Source organism: Erpetoichthys calabaricus, chromosome 2 (assembly GCF_900747795.2).
Source record: "Erpetoichthys calabaricus chromosome 2, fErpCal1.3, whole genome shotgun sequence".
NCBI classification, from domain to species: Eukaryota; Metazoa; Chordata; class Cladistia; order Polypteriformes; family Polypteridae; genus Erpetoichthys; species Erpetoichthys calabaricus.
In genome coordinates, this window is record NC_041395.2 from 22,045,822 (window position 1) to 22,068,393 (window position 22,572).

Consider the following 22,572-nt stretch of genomic DNA (forward strand, 5'->3'; position numbering starts at 1 on the left):
ATCTTATGTCCATCTTATCTTGGGTTCAAAAAGTGCTCATCACATTGTGACTTTGGGTGTCTCTACCCTAATATAAGACTGCTACATTTCCTTGATGGGTGATACTGGCTGGCGGCACGGTGGCACAGTGGTAGCGCTGCTGCCTTGCAGTAAGGAGACCCGGGTTCGCTTCCTGGGTCCTACCTGTGTGGAGTTTGCATGTTCTCCTCATGTCTGTGTGGGTTTCCTCCGGGTGCTCCGGTTTCCTCCCACAGTCCAAAGACATGCAGGGTAGTTGCATTGGTGATCCTAAATTGTTCCGTTTGTGTGCTTATGGTGGGCTGGCACCCTGCCCGGGATTTGTTCCTGCCTTGCGCCCTGTGTTGGCCGGGATTAGCTCCAGCAGACCCCCGTGACCCTGTGTTAGGATATAGCGGGTTGGAAAATGGATGGATGGATGGATGTGATACTGGCTGATTTCTTTATCCCCCGGCAGTCGGGCATCTCGGCACTGAAGTTTGCACTCTGCCCAACTCCTTCTTCGGCATGCCATGCAGGTGACACAGTAGTAGCACAGTTGCTTCACAGTAAGGAGATCATGGGTTCATGTCCCAGGTCCTCCCTGTGTGGTAGTGCTTTGAGTAGTGGGAAAAGTGCTATATACATCTAAAGAATCATTATTATTATTATATTGGTGGGTTTTCTGTGAAGGTCTTGTCCAGTTTTTCCTGTACAGTCGGATGAGTGCTCCTCTTTGCAAGTGCAGACTTTGGCTGTATGCCCACACTGTTTATGCTTGTTTAATTGCAGTGAACAACACAAATACCTCATTGTCTGAGAAAGCAACAGTGAGCTCGCTGTCTGCTCAAAAAACCGATCTGTGGAACGGGCAGAGGAGCAGCTGCAGCCCCTTGGAGATCAAGAGCTGTTTTCAGTCCAGGGTACCCAGCAGTGGTGCCCCTTAGGGTTGTGCCAATGCACACCTTTTGCTTTCGAAGACTTGAATACAATACAATACAATACAATACAGTTTATTTTTGTATAGCCCAAAATCACACAAGAAGTGCCGCAGTGGGCTTTAACAATGGGGCTCTTGACAGCCCCCCAGCCTTGACTCTCTAAGAAGACAAGAAAAAACTCCCAAAAAAACCCTTGTAGGGTAAAAAAGGATGAAACCTTGGAAAGTTGGTTCAAAGAGAGACCTCTTTCCAGGTAGGTTAGGCGTGCAGTGGGTGTCAAAAAGAAGGGGGACAATTCAATACAATAAATACACAGAACAGAACAAATCCTCAATACAGTATAAAAATAAAAATTTTACAAGTACAGAGCAGAATTTAACAGTAGATGATATCCCATAATGTGATTTGGATTTGTTTAGAGTCCTGGAGACCTCAGCCATCAAGCTGTCTCCCCCATTTGGCCATTCCACAGCTGATACAGCGCTGGGCCAGCCAATCCAATGAAAGGACCCCTCTATCTCACGATTCCTGTGATCCTCCATCAGGGATGACTTTACCTTAGGCAGGCAAAACAACTTGGCAGGTGGGCCGTGGCACCAAGTGCCATATTTGAGTACAGAGAAGAGAAACAGAATAGGTGAGAGTTAGTATCAAATTATAACTATCATGTTACTTATGTTTTAGTGCTAATGACTAACAACAGAGATGCAGTCTGTACAGTTAATTAGCAGCTCTAGTCAGGGTGTGCTAAACTGAAGTAGTGAGTCTTCAGCCAGGATTTTAAAGCTGAGACCGAAGGGGCATCTCTTATAGTAGCAGGCAGACCACTCCACAGTTTAGGGGTCCTGTAACTAAAAGCTCGACCTCCCACTGTTATTTTATTAATCCTTGGAATCATAAGCAGACCGGCATCTTGAGATCTTAATGTGCGCTCTGGTTTGTAAGTCATGATAAGTTCAGACAAGTAAGCCGGACCATGGCCATTTAAGGCTTTATATGTTAAACGGAGGATTTTGAAATCTGCCCTAAACTTAACTGGGAGCCAGTGTAAAGATTTAAGAACTGGAGTGATGTGTTCATATTTTTTGTTCTTGTAATAATTCTTGCAGCATTATTTTGGATTAACTGGAGGCTGTATAAAGAACAATTTGAACATCCAGTGAACACCGTATTGCAGTAGTCAATCCTACTAGAAATAAAAGCATGAATTAATTTCTCACAATCCTGTTTATTGAGAAAACATCTTAATTTCCCAACATTACTAAGATGGAAGAAACCTGATTTGGACAACTTTGTAATGTGCGCTTTAAATGACATGCTAGAGTCAATGATAACTCCTAGATTGCAGGCTGATTCAGTAAAATGAATGGTGATTTCAACTGAGCTAAATGATGACAAAATATTGTTATGATCAGCGTCATTCCCTCCAACAATTAGCATCTCTGTTTTATCTGTGTTTAAAGACAAGTAGTTCTCATCCATCCACTCCTTTAATTCACTAACACAACTAATTAAAGACAACATTGGAGAAACTTCATTTGATCTAAATGAAAGGTATATCGAGTGAAAATTAACATTATGTTTCCTAATGATAGATCCCAGTGGAAGCATGTAAATTGAAAACAGTAAAGGTCCCAGTACTGAGCCCTGCGGGACACCATATCTCACTTCTGTGTATAATGATGGAGTTCTGTCAGCACATTTCTGTACATATTGGAATCGATTTGATAAATAAGAAGTGAACCAAGCGAGCACCTGTAAGGCCAACATCATTTTCTAGCCTGTGCAGTAAAATAAGAGTGGTCAATGGTGTCAAATGCTGCACTTAAGTCTAACAACATACTGTAATTACAGTGGAGTTTCCTTCATCATAGGATATCAGAATGTCGTTTACAACCCATGTTAGTGCCGTTTCTGTACTATGACCAGTGCGGAAATCAGACTGGAATTTCTCAAATAAATTGTAATGCGTAAGGTGTGACTGAATCTGACTGGTGACTACTTTTTCTAGTAGAGAGAAAGGGTAAATTTGAAATAGGTCTATAATTATTAAGTATGTGTGGGTCTAGGTCTGACTTTTTAAGTAATGGTTTAAAGACTGACACTTTTAGTTAGTGGATCAGGCACTGTGCCATGCAATAATGAATTATTGATAATGTTTAGAATAGGTGCTGCATGAACATCCATTGAACTTTTTACTAGTTTTGTTGGCACTGGATCTAGGGAACAAGTAGTGGGTTTCATTTTAGAAATTAAAGTTAAGACTTCCTGCTCAGTTACAGGATTAAAATGACTAAAGTGCTGAATGCAGTGTGAGGCAGGGTCTGCTAAGCTAGTATGCGGTTTGTACTGTGATGCAGAGATCTGGTATCTTATATTTTTACTTTTCTCATTGAAGAAGTTCATGAAGTTTGTACTGCTAATATCTGTTGGTATTTTGCACTGTAGATCTGAATTCCCATTTGTTAATTTAGCAACTGTTCTAAACAGTACACAAGGATTTTTATTATTTCTATTATTGTAGAATAGTATTCTGAGCGAGCTTTAAAGAGAGCTTTTTTATATTTTTTAACACTCTCTGTCCATGCAATTTGAAAGACTTGTAGCTTTGTTGTTCTCCATTTGCGCTCCAGTTTTTGACACTCTAATTTAAGGGCTCGAGTGTTTTCATTTAACCAGGGAGAGTTTCTTTGTGCTTTGATCACTTTTGTTTTAAGCAGAGCCACAGCGTCCAGAGCATCTCTCAAGGTCGCATTATATTGTGATGTGAGCTGATCTAAATGGTATTCCACATTTACATTTGATGTTAACTGATCTAAATGGTTTTCCACAATTACACTCGACTTACTCAAAGTATCTATACATTTTGAAGCAAAATTACAATCTAGATGTTGCACTGTCTTTGTTTTAATCTGTGAGTGCATTGGCAAGGGAAGGACTAAATCAAATGTAATTAAGTAGTGATCGGAAATAACTTCATTTAATGGAGTAATATTTTAATTTTGAATTACAGCTTTGTAAGTTATAATTAAATCTAATGTGTGGTTATGATTATGAGTTGGACCTTTGACAATCTGACAAAATCCTACTGAATTTAACAAGTAAAACATTTGCTAAAAGTGTCAGTTTCCACATCAATGTGTACATTAAAATCCCCCATCAGTACTACGTGATCATAATTTATAGCCAAATCAGATAAAAGGTTGCTAAATTCAGTCATGAACAATTAATATGGCCCTGGTGGTCTGTAGACTAGCACTATAATTGTGCTGGAATCTGTTTTAATATTTAAAATGAATGCCTCAAAGGATGTAAAGTCACCTCAATTTTTAGACGTGGTTGGCATTTTGTTACAATGAATTATTCCAAGGCCTCCTCGACCAGAATCTCTAGACTTATGAAGGAACGAGTATCCGTCTGGTGACGCCTCAGCTAGTGGAACAGTGTCAGGTTTACTAAGCCAGGTTTTAGTGAGAAGACACAGATCAGATTTTGTACTTAATATAATATCATTTACCAAAACAGCTTTATTGCCATGAGAGCGAATGTTCAATAAGCAGCATTTAAAATTTCATGCTTCTTTTTGAAGTGGTGATATATTTTTTGTTTGAATTTGAAATAAATTTCTATTACAGATGCCCCTGGTGGAGGGTCTGGTTTTATCCATCTATCTATCTATCTATCTATCCCTTGTTCTAATACTACAATTTATACATTGAGATGCCCATGTTGGATATATTTCATAGGGGTACCCAAGTCTTTGTTGTGACTAGGTTAAAGCCATTGCTGTTTTCACTCATAAATCTCCATGAGGACTTCCGGCATATGAAGGATTTGGTCGTGATGTCCTTTAGTTTTCCAAGAAAGGTAATTTAGTGTCCCCTTAGAAAAGTCATACTCATCTTGCCTTTTTCTGAACCCACTTTTTTTAAAAAAAAAAAAAAACTGGGTGGTCAAAGACTTTTTCAGGATATGAAATGAACATTAGCAGGAGGCATTTATCAGTTTATGACTGCATGACCACCACTGTCAGACTTTATGTAGATCGTAAGAGGTGAAAGGTTATGCAGACAAGTCGGAAAGCCAAAGAAAGGTTGAGGTACCACCCTGGTGATGGCATTTAATTTCAACAAAAAAAACCGCCGATAACAGCTCAAGCAAAAGCATTAATTGTTGCTTTAGGCGTTTAATTGGTGAAGAGGAGCTCTGTCTTCTGATAAAGTTACTTTGGCATCTGACACCACCTTTCAGGAACAGGTCTGCTTTATAGGGCTGAGAGTGGAAGGGGTAGAGTTTTCTTGCGGTGAAGGGGCGGGGTCAGTTGTACTCCTTGGGCTTATTTTTTTGACTGTGCAGGAGGAAGGTTGTTAATGTTGGCATCAGCGCCCCCTCTCGTCCCAGGATGGTACTGCATACCTCATTAGAGCCAGGAAGGTGTTCCCCAGATGCACATGCGTGACAGGATTTAATGGTGTATACCCCTACTGCTGCCTGTCGTGTCTCAGTCAGGGTTCCTCCCCTGTCTGATGTCTCTTTTGTTCATTTTTGATTCTTTTTATGTTGGTTATGTGCGTATTTCATTATTTTTGTTTTTTTCAATATATACATTACAGACCTTATGATATTGCAGACATATAGTATGCTTGGCTAGCTACCCTGGTGATAGATTACTCTGCCAATGGCTATGTCCACACTACTATGTTTTCACATAAAAATGATATTTTTAAATTAAAATGATCTCAGCCCATACTGACATTTTCATATTGTTTATGGAAGTATCTCTATCCACACTGAAATGACCAAAAATGCATATGGCGTACATGGTTGGCTACACTGGCCGTGTACGGTTCACCAAAAAAATGTTTGAAGGGGTGGTAACTGTGTCAGTCATGGGATTTATCACAAAACAGTAGCAACTAGTAAATTAGTTGCCTTTTGTGCATATGTTGCAGCATTCAAACTGTACAAAGTACAATTTACACTCACCGGCCACTTTATTAGGTTTACGTCGCTGGTACCGGGTTGGACCTCCTTTTGCCTTCAGAACTGCCGTAATTCTTTGTGGCATCGATTCAACAAGGTGCTGGAAACATTCCTCAGGGATTGTGGTCGATATTGACATGATAACATCACGCAGTTGCTGCAGATTTGTCAGCTGTACGTCGCTGGTACCGGGTTGGACCTCCTTTTGCCTTCAGAACTGCCGTAATTCTTTGTGGCATCGATTCAACAAGGTGCTGGAAACATTCCTCAGGGATTGTGGTCGATATTGACATGATAACATCACGCAGTTGCTGCAGATTTGTCAGCTGCACATCCATGATGCAAATCTCCTGTTCCACCATGACCCAAATGTGCTCTGTTGGATTGAGATCTGCTGACTGTGGAGGCCATTTGAGTCCAGTGAAGTTATTGTCATGTTCAAGAAATCAGTTTGAGATGATTTGTGACATGGCGTGTTATCCTGCTGGAAGGAGCCATCAGAAGATGGGCACACTGCAGTCATAAAGGGATGGACATGGTCAGCAACAACACTCAGGTAGGCTGTCGCATTTACACGATGCTCAGTTGGTACTAAGGGGCCCAAAGCATGCCATGAAAATATCCCCCACACCATTACACCACCAGCGTGAACCTTTGATAGAAGGCAGGATGGATCCATACTTTGATGTTGTTGATGCCAAATTCTGACCCTACCACCTAATGTTGCAGCAGAAATCGAGACTTATCAGACCAGGTGACATTTTTCCAATCTTCTGTTGTCCAATTTTGGTGAGCCTCAGTTGCCTGTTCTTAGCTGATAGGAGTGTCACCTGGTGTGGTCTCCTGCTGCTGTAGTCCACCTGCTTCAATGTTTGACGTGTTGTGTGCTCAGAGATGCTCTTCTGCATATCTCAGTTTGAGTGCTTATTTGAGTTACCATTGCTTTTCTATCGGCTCAAACCAGTCTGGCCATTCTCCACTAACCTCTGGCATCAACAAGGCATTTTCCCCCAGAGAACTGTCACTCACTGATATTTTCTGTTTTTTCAGACCATTTTCTATAAACCCTAGAGATGGTTGTATGTACAAATCCCAGTAGATCAACAGTTTCAACAGATCCATGCCACGTTCAAAGTCACTTCAGTCACCTTTCTTCTCCATTCTGATGCTCGATTTGAACTTTAGCAGGCGGTCTTGACAATTTCTACACTCCTAAATGCACTGAGTCGCTGCCGTGTGATTGGCCAATTAGATATTTGCTTTAACAAGCAGTTGAACAGGTGAACCTAGTAAAGTGGCCGGTGAGTGTAGATAAATACAAGTAAGAAGCACAACAACCACCATAGGAAGTGTCTTCCCTGTGTCCGCTATGTTGGAATATGGTCATCTTGAGTGAACGGTGACCAATCGGGGAATGAGATGTTGTAACGAGCAGGATCCAAGCAGAGAAGGGCTACTGTGATGATGCAGGTTCGCTGCATGCTCCCATTGTCTGTCTGGGAGCCCATGAACCCGACACCGTCAGTAATGTCACCGATGAGCTCGGCAGTGAGGCACAAACATATGGAGCAAGGGGATGGTGTAAAAGTGCTTTTATTAAAAACAATCCACAAAAACAAGTGTTCAAATAAAAGTGCAGTGCATTCAAAAATCTTCATTAAATAAATAATCCATAAAAACAAGTGCTGAGTGGAGGTTAAAAACACCATAGAAAAAACTATCCTTTAAAACGAGGTTAAAACAATGCTGGAAACAGTCCTTTAAAAACACAAAAGCCCTGCGTCTTCTTTACCTGGCGGTTCCCCTGCTTCTCCCATCTGGGCCCTGCAACAGGAGAGTCGCTCTTCTGCAGCAGCTGACCTTCTCTCCGCTCATCTGGTCTGGAGGCCTCCCGATACCTGGCTTCGGTCGCGCACTCTCCAGACCGAGACTTGGCTTCCCTAACGACCAGGACGTACACGTCAGGGAATTCACCGCCCAAGCCTCCCGACTCCCTCTGCCTTCTCGGCCTTACGCAGCCAGCTGTCCTACTGCCGGTCACTCTTGTTTCTCCATAAAATACTCAGCGAGAGTGACCACTTCCAACTGCCCTAGGTGTTGGCCAAACACCCCTGCTAGGGCTCACTGTCCAGCTGCTTGCCTGCCTGTGATTGATCGCTCGCTCGCTCCGGCTTTTTCTCTCCTGCAACCTCCGGCTCTTTTTCTTCCCCCTTAGCCGCCTCGCGCTTCTATTTATGAAGAGGACGTGGCAGCTGTAGCAATCGGCAGCCCCCGGGAACAATTACGAATGTGGATGGTTTCTCACCTGTACACGTAGGTGAGAAAGGCCCACACCACGAATCCCCCTGGAACTGCTTCAGCCACTCAACCACCACGCCCCCTCGCTAAGCTGCAATGTTTATTTATTTAAAACTGGCCTCTTGACGTGAGCTGTGGACCCGCTATACCACGGCTACATGATAAGCACAAGCCAATCAGAGTGCAGTTAGAGGCTGTGTATTCGGAACTCTCCATTTTCACCCGTCCTCACAGCTTGTTGTTGTATTTTTTTAATATTGTGTCTGCGGTTTCAAAAAATTTAAATTTTATCCTCCAGGATACACTATTATTTGCTATATTTTATGTTTTCTATGATGTTCTGATGATGAACTGTATTATAACATGCATTGTATGGGGATTTAGTGTATCATCTCATGATTAGTAAGTATATTTAGGGGGGGGTGCACAAGTGTGCCTTAGTTCAGGTGCCATTTTTTAACACTTTGGCCCCATCTGTACTGACGTGTGAACTGGAGGTGCTCCAAACTATCTGGAATATTCTGTTTAATGTGTCCCTGCACCAGCCTCACATATCCCAATGTAATTAAGCTGTCTATAGTACGCCTCCCGTGGCCTTTTTGAAAGGAACGTAAGAAAATCTCTGGACGTTAACCGGCTGCGCTGGATTCCCTTTTTGATAAATTAGAGAGGATCCATCGGCCCGAGTATCCTGTTCCATTCCTTTTGAATGAGGGGAAGTAATCGGCTCATCTGCCCCGTGTTTGCCTTTGTTGACTTTCCAGCTGTATCCCTTCATTGTGTTTTAAAGTCACCCACCCAACCGCTGAACAAAAAAAAAAAATAAAGCCACAAGACCTTCCAGTATATTTAATCAGTTTAATGGCCTTCTTCAGGCTTCCTCATTGACTGTCTGCACAAAATAAATTATTGAACACCAGCTAGGCTCCCTGTTGAAATGTTACACTTACCTCATCCACTTTCCCGTGGAAACTGTGTGCTGTGTACTCGCCACTGCAGATTGGTTTCAAAATATACGAAGGGTTTTATTTAGTCGTTTTTAGAATCTAAGTATAGATGGACACAGTGTACTCTGTTTCTAATCAAACGTAAGCCATGTTTAGGGTTGTTGAGAAGCAGCACCAGTGGTGGGAGGGACGTCAGACCAGCACTGACCAGTCTGATGCACACGCACACATACCGTATATACTCGTGTATAAGTCGGGTCTTGAAACCCGAAAAATCGATCATAAAATCAGACCCCGACTTATACGCCCGTTCAAAAATATTTTTTTTTTACATCTTCTTGCCTCCTCCAATCTCACATCAGTTTCTCAGACACATCGAGTTTTGTTGCAGCAGCGCATTTAGCAATTTCTATCGCTACTTCAAGGACGTTTAATTTAAAACCAGCTTCATATTTTCTTCTAATCAAACGCTCCATCGTAGATAAGGGATGCTCTTACGATAAAGGTGTATGAGGGTGCGAAATACAAAAAACACAAAACAGTGCAATCGTTGCTTCGGAATAGTTCGGGTATCACCGTGTGGTCACGTAGGCACAATAGAGAGTGAGAGCTTAGGCGCACACACATAGAAAACCAAAGGCCGTGCGCTCCGTGGTTACTCTCTCAGGTGGGCGTTAGCATATCATAATCTCTTGGACCAATAGCATGAGTTTTCCGCATTCAACTTATACGACCGACATAAAATACCGGAAATTATACGGTAAAATCAAGTCCTAACTTATCCACGAGTATATACGGTACTTGACTTTAGAGCCACCATGTCACCCGATATGAATTTCTTTGGGAATTGGGGTTGGAGTCTGAGCCAGGATTTGATCCCGGGTCCACGGGACAGTGAGGCAGCAATCCACTGGGATGGCCCCACTTGAACCTGACTGATGCAGATCAAGTTCTGTAGAAGAAAGGAAGACACGTGGTTAGAGACCGCACGCTCACGTGTTTTGGATAGAATGGAGAGGTGAGAGATATTCCATACTTGTCTGACCAGCTGGTCACTCTCAGTATGCCCAACAGTGAACACGTGTCTTTCCCCATCCAGGACTCCCTCCCAATGTGTTTACAATGGACTCTCGCTTGACATGATTTTGTAATGCAAACAAACGTTGGGGTTCCAAAAAAAAACCGAGATTCATTGGTTGTTTTGTACAAAACTTGAAGTTAGCCATCAGTCAGCCCACCCACCATTCCACCTCTCTGAAATTCCCTGTGTTTTCAAGCTCTCCTTTGGTGGTCTTTGCCATTCGGATGAATGAATCATAGCCTTCCAGCTGAGCTCTAGTTCGAAGCTGTAGAGTCCATCGGTGGCGTTTCCGAACTAAAGGTGTTATCGACTTGACATTTTGTGTCGGGTTGTTCTTGGGTTTCAGAAGTTGTCCAGACTGCCTCCTGATTTTTTTTGTTTCCCTCCACCTGCCAGGCTGTGCCCACCTGTATGGGCGATGAGCGGCTGCTGCTGCTGCCTATGGGGCCTGTGGTTCTGGCCAGCACTTATCACACATAAATATTAAATTAGAAATTATGATGTTACTAAACGTTAAGCAGAATATGTGCACATCACCTCGATTTTTATTACATAGCACCCTGTAATCCACTTGTAATGAGCAAGGAATGGTGTGTGTAAAGGTCAGGTCAGGTTGGGGAGCCTGCACTGGTGCAGCATGTTGCTGCACCCACCACACGATGAAACAGCTCGGGATCCTGGTTGGCAAGCCCCCCATGGAGATACGCAGTCCAGTCCTCCGGAAATGACCCCTTTATCTGCCACAGCCAGGTATTACGTGAGCATCTGAAGCCCTCCACAAGCGAGTGGTCCTTGGCTCTTCTGATTATTCTTTTGACTCCTCTGTCAGAAATCTTGCGAGAAGTACCTGGTTGTGGCCAGTTTATGTTGAAACGTTCTTTCCACTTCCGGATTATGGTCCCAACAGCGCTCACTGGAACATTCAGAAGTTTAGAAATACGTCTGTCACCAATGCCATCTTAGTGTGCTTTGCAACAATAAGGTTGTGAAGGTCTTGAGGGAGCTCTTTGCTTTTACCCACCATGAGATGCTTCTTGTGTGACACCTCAGGAATGAGAAACCTTTTTATAGGCCATCAGGTAGGACTAAACCAGCTGATATTCATTTGCACTGATGGGGGGCTATCAGGATTGCTTTCTAAATACTGACAGATGTCAGCCGATTTCTTGGCTTTCCAGGCCTTTTTGCACCTCCATTTTCTTCATGTGTTTAATACTTATTCCCTCTGTCATTCCACTTTATTACACATAATTTATGGACTTATTTGTTTTGATTTCTTTGTATGTGTAGATTACTTGGGTTGTTACCGTAAATTTTATGTCAATAACCCTGTTAGTAATATATATTCTTTGGAAAACATTGATGCGTTCAATACTTATTTTCCCCGCTGTATATAAAATCACAACATTATCCCAGCATTTTACGTCGAGTGACTCACTTCACCTAATCACGCTGCATTGGAACGAATTATGAAAAGATCTGAAACGTAATGGCAATGTAAAGGCCCGTGGGTCAGTGCTCGCTGCATAAAGACGCTATATAAAATCACAAGAGGCAGTGCTGAACCGCCATCTCACTTTTATCAGGGCCGTGCTCTAATTAGAAAACGGCAAAGAACTGTAGTGTAAGGAGCATGTAAGGCTCTTGGGGTGGATCACTATATTCCTTTTGCAATGAGGAGGAGGAGGTTGGGAGTATGTGCTGATAGCGCGTTGCCTCACCCACCTCATGCCAAACCACCTGGATTGGAACCCGAGTGCAGTGGTGACACCTCCGCTATATAAAATCACCAGAGACGACACTATGCTATTGTGTAACCGGAGATGAATCGACCGTACAGTGCTGCAACTGCAGAAATATGGAAATAAAATGGCATCTAATGAGCATGTAAAAGTTCTTGGGAAAGTGTTCAGTGCGTAAAGGCGCTATATAAAATCCCATAGAGCAGCGTTCTGTAAACTTAAGGGATTCGCTTCACCTTACAGTACTCAGTGTAAAAAATCTTTAAATAATTATACAATGAAGAGCATTTGAATGTTTAATGTGAAGGTGTTCACTATGTAACGGCACTATATAAAATCCCACACCGCAGTGTACTGTAAACTTGAGTTGTGACTCTCTTCTCTTTACACTGCTCCAACTCATAGAATAAGGGGCAGATTTATGTTTAAGTGAAAGGGTTTGCTTTGTTAAGGCACTATATAAAATCACACAATGCAGTGGTCTATAAACTTGAGTGAGTCACTTCACCCTGCTGTGCTCCAACTGTAAATCCCTAAATAATTCTGGAATAAAGAGCATTTTAGTGTGCTAGTGAATGTATTCACTGTGTAAAGGCGCTATATCAAATCAGACATTGCAGTGTTCTGTAAACTTGAGTAGCTCGCTTCACTTTTACGGGACTCCAATTCCAAAAATCTTTAAGTAAGTAAAGACTAAGGAGCATTTTTATCTTCTAGTGAAGGGGTTCAATGTGTGAAGGCGCTATATAAAATCATAAGCGAAAATGTGACCATTGTGTAACTGTCAGCTTCCCACTTGTCCTGTTATTTTGGAAGTATCGAAATAATTAAAATATAATGAGCACATTAGGCTTCTAGGAATGATTTTCACGGCACGAAGGCACAATATGATATAACAAGGGAAGGCCTAACACTTAACCCACTGTCCCTCATCACCCTGCCTTGTAAAACTATGCAAAGAGCTGTAATGAAATGAGCATCTAAAGGTCCTGGGGATGGTTTTTACTTCATAAAGGCGCTATATAGAATCCCAAGTGGTAACACTGGTCCATCATGTGACATTGATCATGGCAGTGCTACAACTGAGGAAATGCTGAATGAAAGATACTGTAATTACATAACCATTGAAAGTTCCCCAGGGATGGTGTGATTTTATATAGCGCCTTTACACAGGAACAGGAGGCAACACTGACCTGTAAAAAGAATGGAACTTTTCCTGCTGGTTTAAGTGTGCAAATAGAAAAAGGTGTAATGTAATAAGCATGCAAAGCTATTAGGAATGGTGTTCCCAATGTAAAGGCACTATATAAAATCACAAAGGACAAAATCATTCCACTGCATATGTTTGAGTGAGGCACATTAACATAATGGTGTTGGCCAACGTTGTAATTGGGTGGCGGGGGGCTTATAGATATGTATGCGAGGGTCCTCTGGTAGACTGGCACCCCATTCAGGGTTGGTTCCTGCCTTTTGTCCGGTGCTGCCAGGCTGGACACCCTGAATTGGATGAGGCAGCCTTCAGAATGTTATGTTCTGTGTAATCTTTAAGTTATTTTTATTCACATTAGTTTATAGCTCCTTTAAGGCCGAGGCTAAACAAGGTCTGTGTCCTTGCATATTTCATAGATCTCTGCCAATTCATTTATTTTGCAGCCATTTTATTTTGATTATTGTGATGGTGCTGTGATTCCATTGTGATTACCTTGATGATCATGGTTTCCATTGCCTGCTCCATAATAAAATATCTGTGCCCACCTAACTTGTCCATTCCTCCCCTCTTATCCACCAGGGAGAAGCTTGCTGGCCGGGCTTAGAGAATGACCGAGTACAAGCTGGTGGTGGTGGGAGCTGGTGGCGTTGGGAAGAGCGCTTTGACCATCCAGCTGATACAGAACCATTTTGTGGATGAATACGACCCAACGATAGAGGTGAGTGACGCGCTGACGTGTGTGCATTAAGGACTGCACTGCACCCGGTGAAGATACGTATCTCTCTATATGAATATTTGGAATGACACAGGGGAGTCGGGGCTTGGAGGGGGGGTTCTGTTTTAATCCACTTTGCTAATTTTTAGCACTTTGCAGAGATCCATTCTCACTTTGAAGTTAAAGAGTCTTCTGTTGATCTGTGTCAAAAAAATTCAATCCACTGGGATTCAATGTCTTATAAAAATAGTCAAGTGTGAAAGCTTCTGAGGGGATGGATATTCTTTAGAGATGCTGTATGACACCATAACATGCTTTTAAAATGTATGTACTTTTACAAACCTCTGCCACTATTTTTATTTCAGACATTCTGGAGGGTAATGGGGTGGTCTCAAAGCCCCCTGTAGATCCACCATATCATGTACTTTGTGCATAGTTGATGATTGTGCCTTCAGAACTGTGGAGTGCTGCTTTACAGAATTAGACATCCCTGTGGAGGGGCAAGTAAGGCTTCATGGTCATCAGTAGTACCCCGTGTCTTTAGTGGTCCCCACTGATAATTCATTTTTTTCCATCCCAAAAATAAAGCACTGTATTTATTAGTCCAATAACCTCTCAGTGGCACATCTCATCTGATCACCACAGCCAGCCAGGATCTTCATTGACTGCCTCAACCAACTACTTCTGTCTTTGGACACCACAGCCAACCAGCCTGCTCACTGGCCATCATAAGGAGCTGTTTAAAAAATGTTTGGTATCATGTGTGATGTCGCTGCTGGAGTAAGACCACGTCAATAAAGTACTAGCCATGTGCCTGTTGACTTTCAGTGTGTGTGTGTGTGTGTGTGTGTATGCATCTACTGCATCTCTTATATAGTGCCTTTCATATCTATGTGTCTTTCTCATAGCACTTTTTATAAATCTCTATAATGCCTTTCATGTCTGTTTGTCTATCTATCTATCTATCTATCTATCTATCTATCTATCTATCTATCTATCTATCTATCTATCTATCTATCTATCTATCTATCTATCTATCTATCTATCTATCTATCTATCTATCTATTATATAGTGCCTTTCCTATCTGTCTGTCTATCTATCTATCTATCTATAATATGCAGGGGACTGTACTTTCTCCGGTCCTGTTCAGCCTATATACATCGGACTTCCAATACAACTCGGAGTCCTGCCACGTGCAAAAGTTCGCTGACGACACTGCTATCGTGGGCTGCAGCAGGAATGGGCAGGAGGAGGAGTATAGGAACTTAATCAAGGACTTTGTTAAACGGTGTGACTCAAACCACCTACACCTGAACACCAGCAAAACCAAGGAGCTGGTGGTGGATTTTAGGAGGCCCAGGCCTCTCAGAGGTGACTGTGTGCAGATGGTGCAGACCTATAAATACCTGGGAGTGCAGCTGGATGATAAACTGGACTGGACTGCCAATGCTGATGCTCTGTGCAAGAGAGGACAGAGCCGACTATACTTCCTTAGAAGACTGGCATCCTTCAACATCTGCAATAAGATGCTGCAGATGTTCTATCAGACGGTTGTGGCGAGCGCCCTCTTCTATGCGGTGGTGTGCTGGGGAGGCAGCATTAAGAAGAAAGACGCCTCACGCCTGGACAAACTGGTGAGGAAGGCAGGCTCTATTGTAGGCACGGAGCTGGACAGTTTAACATCTGTGGCAGGGTGACGGGTGCTAAGCAGACTCCTGTCAATCATGGAGAATCCACTGCATCCACTAAACAGTGTCATCTCCAGACAGAGGAGCAGCTTCAGGGACAGACTGCTGTCACCGTCCTGCTCCACTGACAGAGAGGAGATCGTTCCTCCACCAAACTATGCGACTCTTCAATTCCACCCGGGGGGGTAAACGTTAACATTATAAAAAGTTATTGTCTGTTTTACCTGCGTTTTTATCACTCTTTAATATTTTTTATCAAAATGCTGCTGCTGGAGTATGTGAATTACCCCTTGGGATTAATAAAATTGGTCTGTCTGTCTGTTACATTGTGCCTTTCATATGTCTGTCTATAGTACTGTTCTCATCTATTTATGTAATGCCTTTTTATGTATCTAATATGAAAGGTGCTATATATTACATTGACGTATATGAAGAGCACAACAAGACAGAGACAGAGGTAGACATATGAAAGGCACTATATAAAACTACCTGTCTCTCTCTCTTGTTGTCCCCTTCATATCTGTCTATCTATCATACAGTGCCAGTATTATCTTTATAGAGTCTTTCATATATATCTACCTGTGTCTGTCATTGTGCCTTTATCTATTTATTATATAGTGCCTTTCATATCAGCCCATCTTTCATATCCATTTCTCATTCTCTCTCTATGATTGTGCCTTTCCATATTTATCTATCAAAAATATAGTGCCTTTTATATCTCTCTCTGTCTGTGTGTCTGTCATATAATGCTATTCTTACCTACTGACCTAATGTCATGTCTTTCTCGTCTCTTATTTGTTACGAAGGAGAGAGTTGCTTCACTTGTCACCATAAGGAGCCAGAGTTGTCACTGTTTGCTCTAACATATGCCAGTGCCTTGTATTGGTCACTATAAGCAGATGATGTCCTTAAAGATTTTCATAAACAGCTAGTGTCACTGTTGGTCATCAGTACCTTCATTTATGTTCTTCACCAGCCAGCCACTTCACTGGCCATTATTAACAGTTAGTCTCTTCACTGGCCATTACCACCAGTCATTCTCTTCACTGGTTACCATTGGTTTGTGTATTTTACCCAGTCAGCCATAGGTTGAGGCCCTTCCTGCTGAGATGCCGTCTGATTACCTCTCACAGACCCCAGTGGTTAATGTTTAATGAGGTTGAGCTCATCCTGCTCCTAATTTCCTCTCCCTTTAAGCTAATGACTTGTTCATCTGGCACGTTTCTTGAGGAGTCCGATACCATAATGGCTTTTATATTGACATCAGTGAGGCACACGTGATTTATTAAACTGCTGCCTCCCAGCACTGAACACTTTCTGCTGTTGTGTATTTTGATTAATGTCTTGACTGGAAGAGCCAATTAGTGCCATGTTTTTCCCCGACTAGCCACACTACCGATCTTAGGCAGGTAATAGAATCATTTAACATATTTGCTATCTCTTGTCCTACGTGTTCCTTGAGCCCCTTTCCTGGGTGTCCTTGTGTATCTGAACCTCTCTCTCGAGTTCCTATAAAGTCTGCTTCTCAGAGTCTGTCATTTTGCTTGCCTCCTACACCTTTACACCTCCTCGAGTCACCCACACTCGCACTTCCTCTTTCACCAAACCCAAACTGACCAATCACACCAAAGCCAAACTAACCAATCAGATTGCTCCTAGATACGGGGCACACACACACACATACCTTTAGCATTTTATTATACAGTTGATATTCACTTTACTTTTTCTCCTTTTAACTATTTGATTAAAAGTCTACACATTTTGCAAACACACCTTCTTTAAAAATTCTATCTTTTCAAGTCCTCAGACCTGCGCGATTCTTTTCATTATAAAGTTGAAATATTTATGGGCTGGTGGCCCACTGAGGGCTTCTGGTGTTGTATAAAGAAGGTTACAATGGTGGTGATGTGTTAGCTGGTGGGGTGCAGTTTTGGTTTCTGATGTTCCTTTTAGAGGGTCAGTGGTTAGTGCCACCGCCACCTCACCGTGTCAGAATCCTGGCACTGCCTTGGTGGTGTTTGCAGGTTCTCAGCCTTTTGACTTGTTTGAATGTAAATTGTACTCATTTCCTCTTGTTCAGGTCGGCTTCCTACCATGAACCCAAGTCTGCCTGGATGGATTTACCTTAAACCAAAGGGAGATGCATTCGGGCTGGCTGGCGACTCTAAACTGCCCCCTTGTGTGTACCCTTCAGTGAACCGGCATCTGGTCTGGGGTTGATTCTGTGGTTTTTTGCCTTAGGTGGAGTGGTGGCTCTGAGGCTAGGGATCTGCACTGGCAGTCGGAAGGTTGCAGGTTCGAATCCCGTAAATGCCAATAGGGACTCTGCTCTGTTGGGCCCTTCAGCAAGGCCCTTAACCTGCAATTGCTGAGCGCTTTGAGTAGTGAGAAAAGCGCTATATAAATGCAAAAAATTATTATTATTATTATTAGCCCTCAGTGACAGAGGCCTGCTAATTATTTTATTTTCAAAGACCAGGGGCCTCATGTATAACGGCGTGCGTAGAACTCACACTATAACATGGCGTAAGCACAAAAGCGGGATTGTGCGTACGCACAGAAAAATCCAGATGCAGGAATCTGTGCGCACGCATACTTTCACTTTCTTCTACTACATAAATCCCGATTTGCGTGAAAAGTAACGCACGTGCACGCGCCTTCTGTCCCACCCCAACTCCTCCCAGAATTACGCCTCTTTGAATATGCAAATCAATATAAATAGCCTTCTGTGAAAAGACAATGGGAAAAGCACAGGGGAAAATATAAGAATTTCAGCGAATACCAAGTGGAGGCAAAGGAAAAACGTACTATTTGTTAGTTTAAACAGTGGTATAAACAACAAAAGGAAGCTGATCGAGTGACAGAGTGTCGGAGAAACTCGAAGGCTCAACTTCACAAAGTCACACAGTGCCCGAAATAAAAAAGAAATCACATATCAACGTCACCATGAAAAAGCGAGTCGTAGCCCACCGTCTGAGTGTCATATGAAAGCTTATTAGGGTACAGACAAAAAAAAAGGCACACAGTGGGGAAAAAAGCACGAAATGTCAACTTTAATCTCGAAATTTCCACTTTAATCACGTAGTTTATTTTGCCATTAAAGTAGAACATCATAAACTTCATCTTAAAATCGTTTAATTTACTAGTTTCTCAAATCCTATTGTAACTAAAGTGGCATGTTAAATGCTTTGTTCTGTATTTGATCTTCTATGTGCTCTATGTGTGTGAATCACTACCTGCTTTTTAAATGGGCTTTCTCTTTCTCCGACAGGACACATAATCCATTACATTCGTGATATTACAGCTCTCTGAATAATTAAAATACTGAGATGTATACGTGATATCTTTTTCATGATGATAGGAATGAAAGCATGTTATTAAACATGGGAACACGGTGGCGCAGTGCTTGTTCATGTCTCACGCAAGAGGCTTGCTGCGCCATGCACGACCTTCAATGAAATAATTTATCACAGCAGTACTGTCTCTTTCAAACGTACTAACCTCCAATTCCTGTCCTTACTTTTCTTTCTCTAAAAACTCAGTCGCCACACAATAAGCTATGTAATAGACGTGAAGCCATCTGTACGCTTAGAACTTCGATTCTTCAAAACTTTTAAGGAACATTGAAATATCTTAGTAGTACATGTTTAATTATTATATCCGTCTATCTTTCCAGTGTCGCGTCAGCACCAGCAAGAATACAGCGCAAGGCAGGAACAATTACTGAACTAGCTAGTGCTGCGGCACCGTGTCCTCACATGTTTAATTATTAACAATACAGATTATTTAAATGAAGTTAAAGTTTTATCTGTATAATATAATCAACATGTTTTGCTGCATTTTGTCTTAGAAATGAATACTGTCATCACATGTAAATACGCGCTTTATAAAGTGGCGCAGGTTGTGCAATATTATAACTGTAGTACAAGTTTACAGTGAGGTAATTGTACTTATAAGTAAACAGTTCTACAAGGAGCACTTGATGGACTGATTTATTGCGTTTAGAGTTCTTGGGATGAAACTGTTTCTAAACCGCGAAGTCCGTACAGGGACTAAAGCGTTTGCTGTGGCTCAGGCAGCATCTGCTTCATGCTGTGTACCGATAATTCTCTTTCCAATCAGCTGCTGCTGTGATTCCCCACTCAGATACAGTGATATAAATACTCCAAGTGGTGCAGTGAGAGTAATGTGGAAAAAGATGATCTGCTGTGGCAGCCCTTAACGGGATCAGCTGAAAGAACATGCAGTGAGAGTTACAACGCTAAAGCAGTTATGGTATTTGGAATACTATGGCTATTCCCTGGACCATTATATTGCTACAGGTTAATTACAATCAGATGCATTACACTAATAAACAATATGCAGTTAATTTCAGTGTATTTATAAAGCTGCGCCAGGAATGTGGATTTAAGAAAGAAAGGGTGATCACACAGGAACAGTAGCACTGCTTTGACACTGGGTGCCGCCAGTCTGCAAAACCGGGCGGATAAATTGCGTACGCCAAGGAATGAGTTACCGTGGAAATGTGCGTGGCTTTACGCCAAGTTTAGGTTTTATACATCGCGATTTGAGCGTGGAAAGGTTCGTACGCAACATTTCTGTGCGTACGCACCGTTTATACATGAGGCCCCAGAACATTACAATGGCATACTACTCAATCAGACAAATAATAAGAACTTAACAGGTACAACCATTTATATCAAAATGAACACAAAGGAGAAAAATAACAAAACAAGAAAGAGAACAAAAAGAGAGACATGAGCAAAACAAAAACCAAAGACTTTTTTAAAAATGATGAGACAATTCATAATGTGAGAGAGTCAATCACGGGCCCAATATCTTAGCATGCTTATTCTAAAATGACTAGTAGTGATGGACTGCATGATAACTTGCACTGAATACACTTGACTTACAGTATTTATCCTCTTTCTCTGTACGTTTATTATTCGTTTGCTCAGAGGTTGATGCGCTTGCTGCTTCCTGAGCAGCTCTTCTTTACTCCACCCTAGCGGCCCGCTTCTTCTCTTCGTTTGTCAGCATCTTTTCACGTTAAAACTCATTAAGTCAGTGTTCGTGTTGCAATTACGTAGTACGTTTTTCTTAATTTGTCACTTAAGTTGCCACTTAAGTCTTCAATCTGCCTCAAGAATGATTTAAGATATGAGGTAGAGGAAGTGACGGCAAAGGGGATAGTGAAGAGAACGGCACCCGTACACATGTGCCGCACGGCCGCCCTACTGCTGAGCATTGATTCTACAATAAAATAAAAATAAAAAGATGAATAAAAATCATCACCCTGAAAGTGGAAGTAGAGATTACGTAGTATATGTGTGCAAATTTCAGGTCAATAGGTGAAACGGTTTGCGAGCTACAGGTGACTTAAAATCCTGGCCAGACAAACAAACAGCCATGGTAGCGTATTATATAAGAAGATATTAATGAATTCCTGGGATGTTTTTAAAAAGTTTCCTTTTAAGAGTGATTTATATTTTTTCTCATTCGAGATAATGCAGAATGTCGCTTAGCCACCAAGTTATTTCTACTGCAGGAACTTTTTGTAGGAACCAGGGACTTGTAGCATTCCCACTACAGGAGTTTGGGTCATATGTAGCTCCTGGTACTATTTTTAGCCCCTACTCCAGGATATGTTCTTTTCATTCAACCATGAGCTATCGTGGTTGGGGCTTGGGCATTGAATTTTGCTGATTTGGTTGACCACAAGCATTGACGCCATCTTACAAGTTATCGATGAAGATGGAGTGTAGCACTTCGCACCGCATGATTCTTCAAAGCAATCTCCCCTGTAAAGTTTTGATTGGTTTGAAGCAATAAGATGGAGGTGTCCCCGGTGAACTCCTGATCGCACCACACTTCTTCATAGGTGCCTCCCTGGTGCACCATTCTGTGCATCGCATCAGCCTCCCCTACACCAAATGCCACGAAGCAAGTGACCATCTTATATATTTTCACTCCTTTGCTGGAGGACTCTACTCACTCTGAAATGGAGACATTAAAACAACACAAAAAACTGTTTCACCTCTCCAGTAGGAACTTGAGACAGAAAACAAAATGTTAGAACTTCAGGGCAGTCTAGACAAGAACAGTTCCACAAAGTTCATCAGTCCCATCCACTTAATTCCACCAAAATAACATCAGGTGGAGTTTTGAAGGTTCCTAGCGCCCTGCTGTCTACCACACTACTTGGTAACTTATTCAACATGTCTGTGGTTCTCTGTGTGAAGAAAACATTTTCACATTTCTTTGTAGATGGCAATGCTCATAAGTTGGGTCTTACCCTGGTTACATTTTAGACAACGTGATAAATGTGATCGATGGAAGGCCTTTAGTTAAATTACAAAATGCTTGTTGCATCTAGAACTAGTGTATTCTGCGGATGGCTTTGTTCCACACCTTTGAGAGGACAATTGAAAGGTCCCTCTCCCAGTCTTCCTAAGGATCTTTGAAGGACTGACTCTTTGAAATATTTTTATATATTGTTGAAATACTGTCTGGGTCCTCATCAAGACTAACTAGTATGGCCTCTGGGATTGATATGGGTGGGAGATGTATAAAGTTGGATAGGTTTCTTTTAACAATATTTCTAATTTTTATGAAGGAGAAAAATGTGTAGCTGGAAGGTTAAATTTGGAGTGTACATGTTAATAAAATGCAACAACATTGTCTAATTAAAGAGCTGTAGGTGTCTTAATCTCTGTTGCTTTCCCTAAATTAAGTTGAGTAGGTTTGTGAAAGGTAGAAAAGGTTGACAATCATGGGTTGGAGTAAGATCTTCTCTACCTTGAAATGCATCCTACATTATTTCCCTCTTTTAAGTAGTTGGTGGATGACTGGATTGCTGGTAAATTGACAACCGTTAGCATTGATTAGACCACAGAGCAGGGGATACAGGAAAGATTTAGAGCAGGATTTGCTTTCAATTGCAAGCCAGGCTGGTGTGAACTCATGAAT

General features: G+C 41.9%; 1 protein-coding gene across 1 annotated transcript in view; it reads left to right on the forward strand.

The window, feature by feature from the left end:
- LOC114645688 (GTPase HRas) overlaps window positions 1-22,572 on the forward strand; it is a 133,267-nt gene that overhangs the window by 84,961 nt on the left and 25,734 nt on the right. The window contains exon 2 of the mRNA XM_028793511.2: window positions 13,779-13,917. Coding sequence (XP_028649344.1) covers window positions 13,807-13,917 — 111 coding nt within the window. The 5' untranslated portion in view covers window positions 13,779-13,806. The remainder of the gene's footprint in view (window positions 1-13,778; window positions 13,918-22,572) is intronic.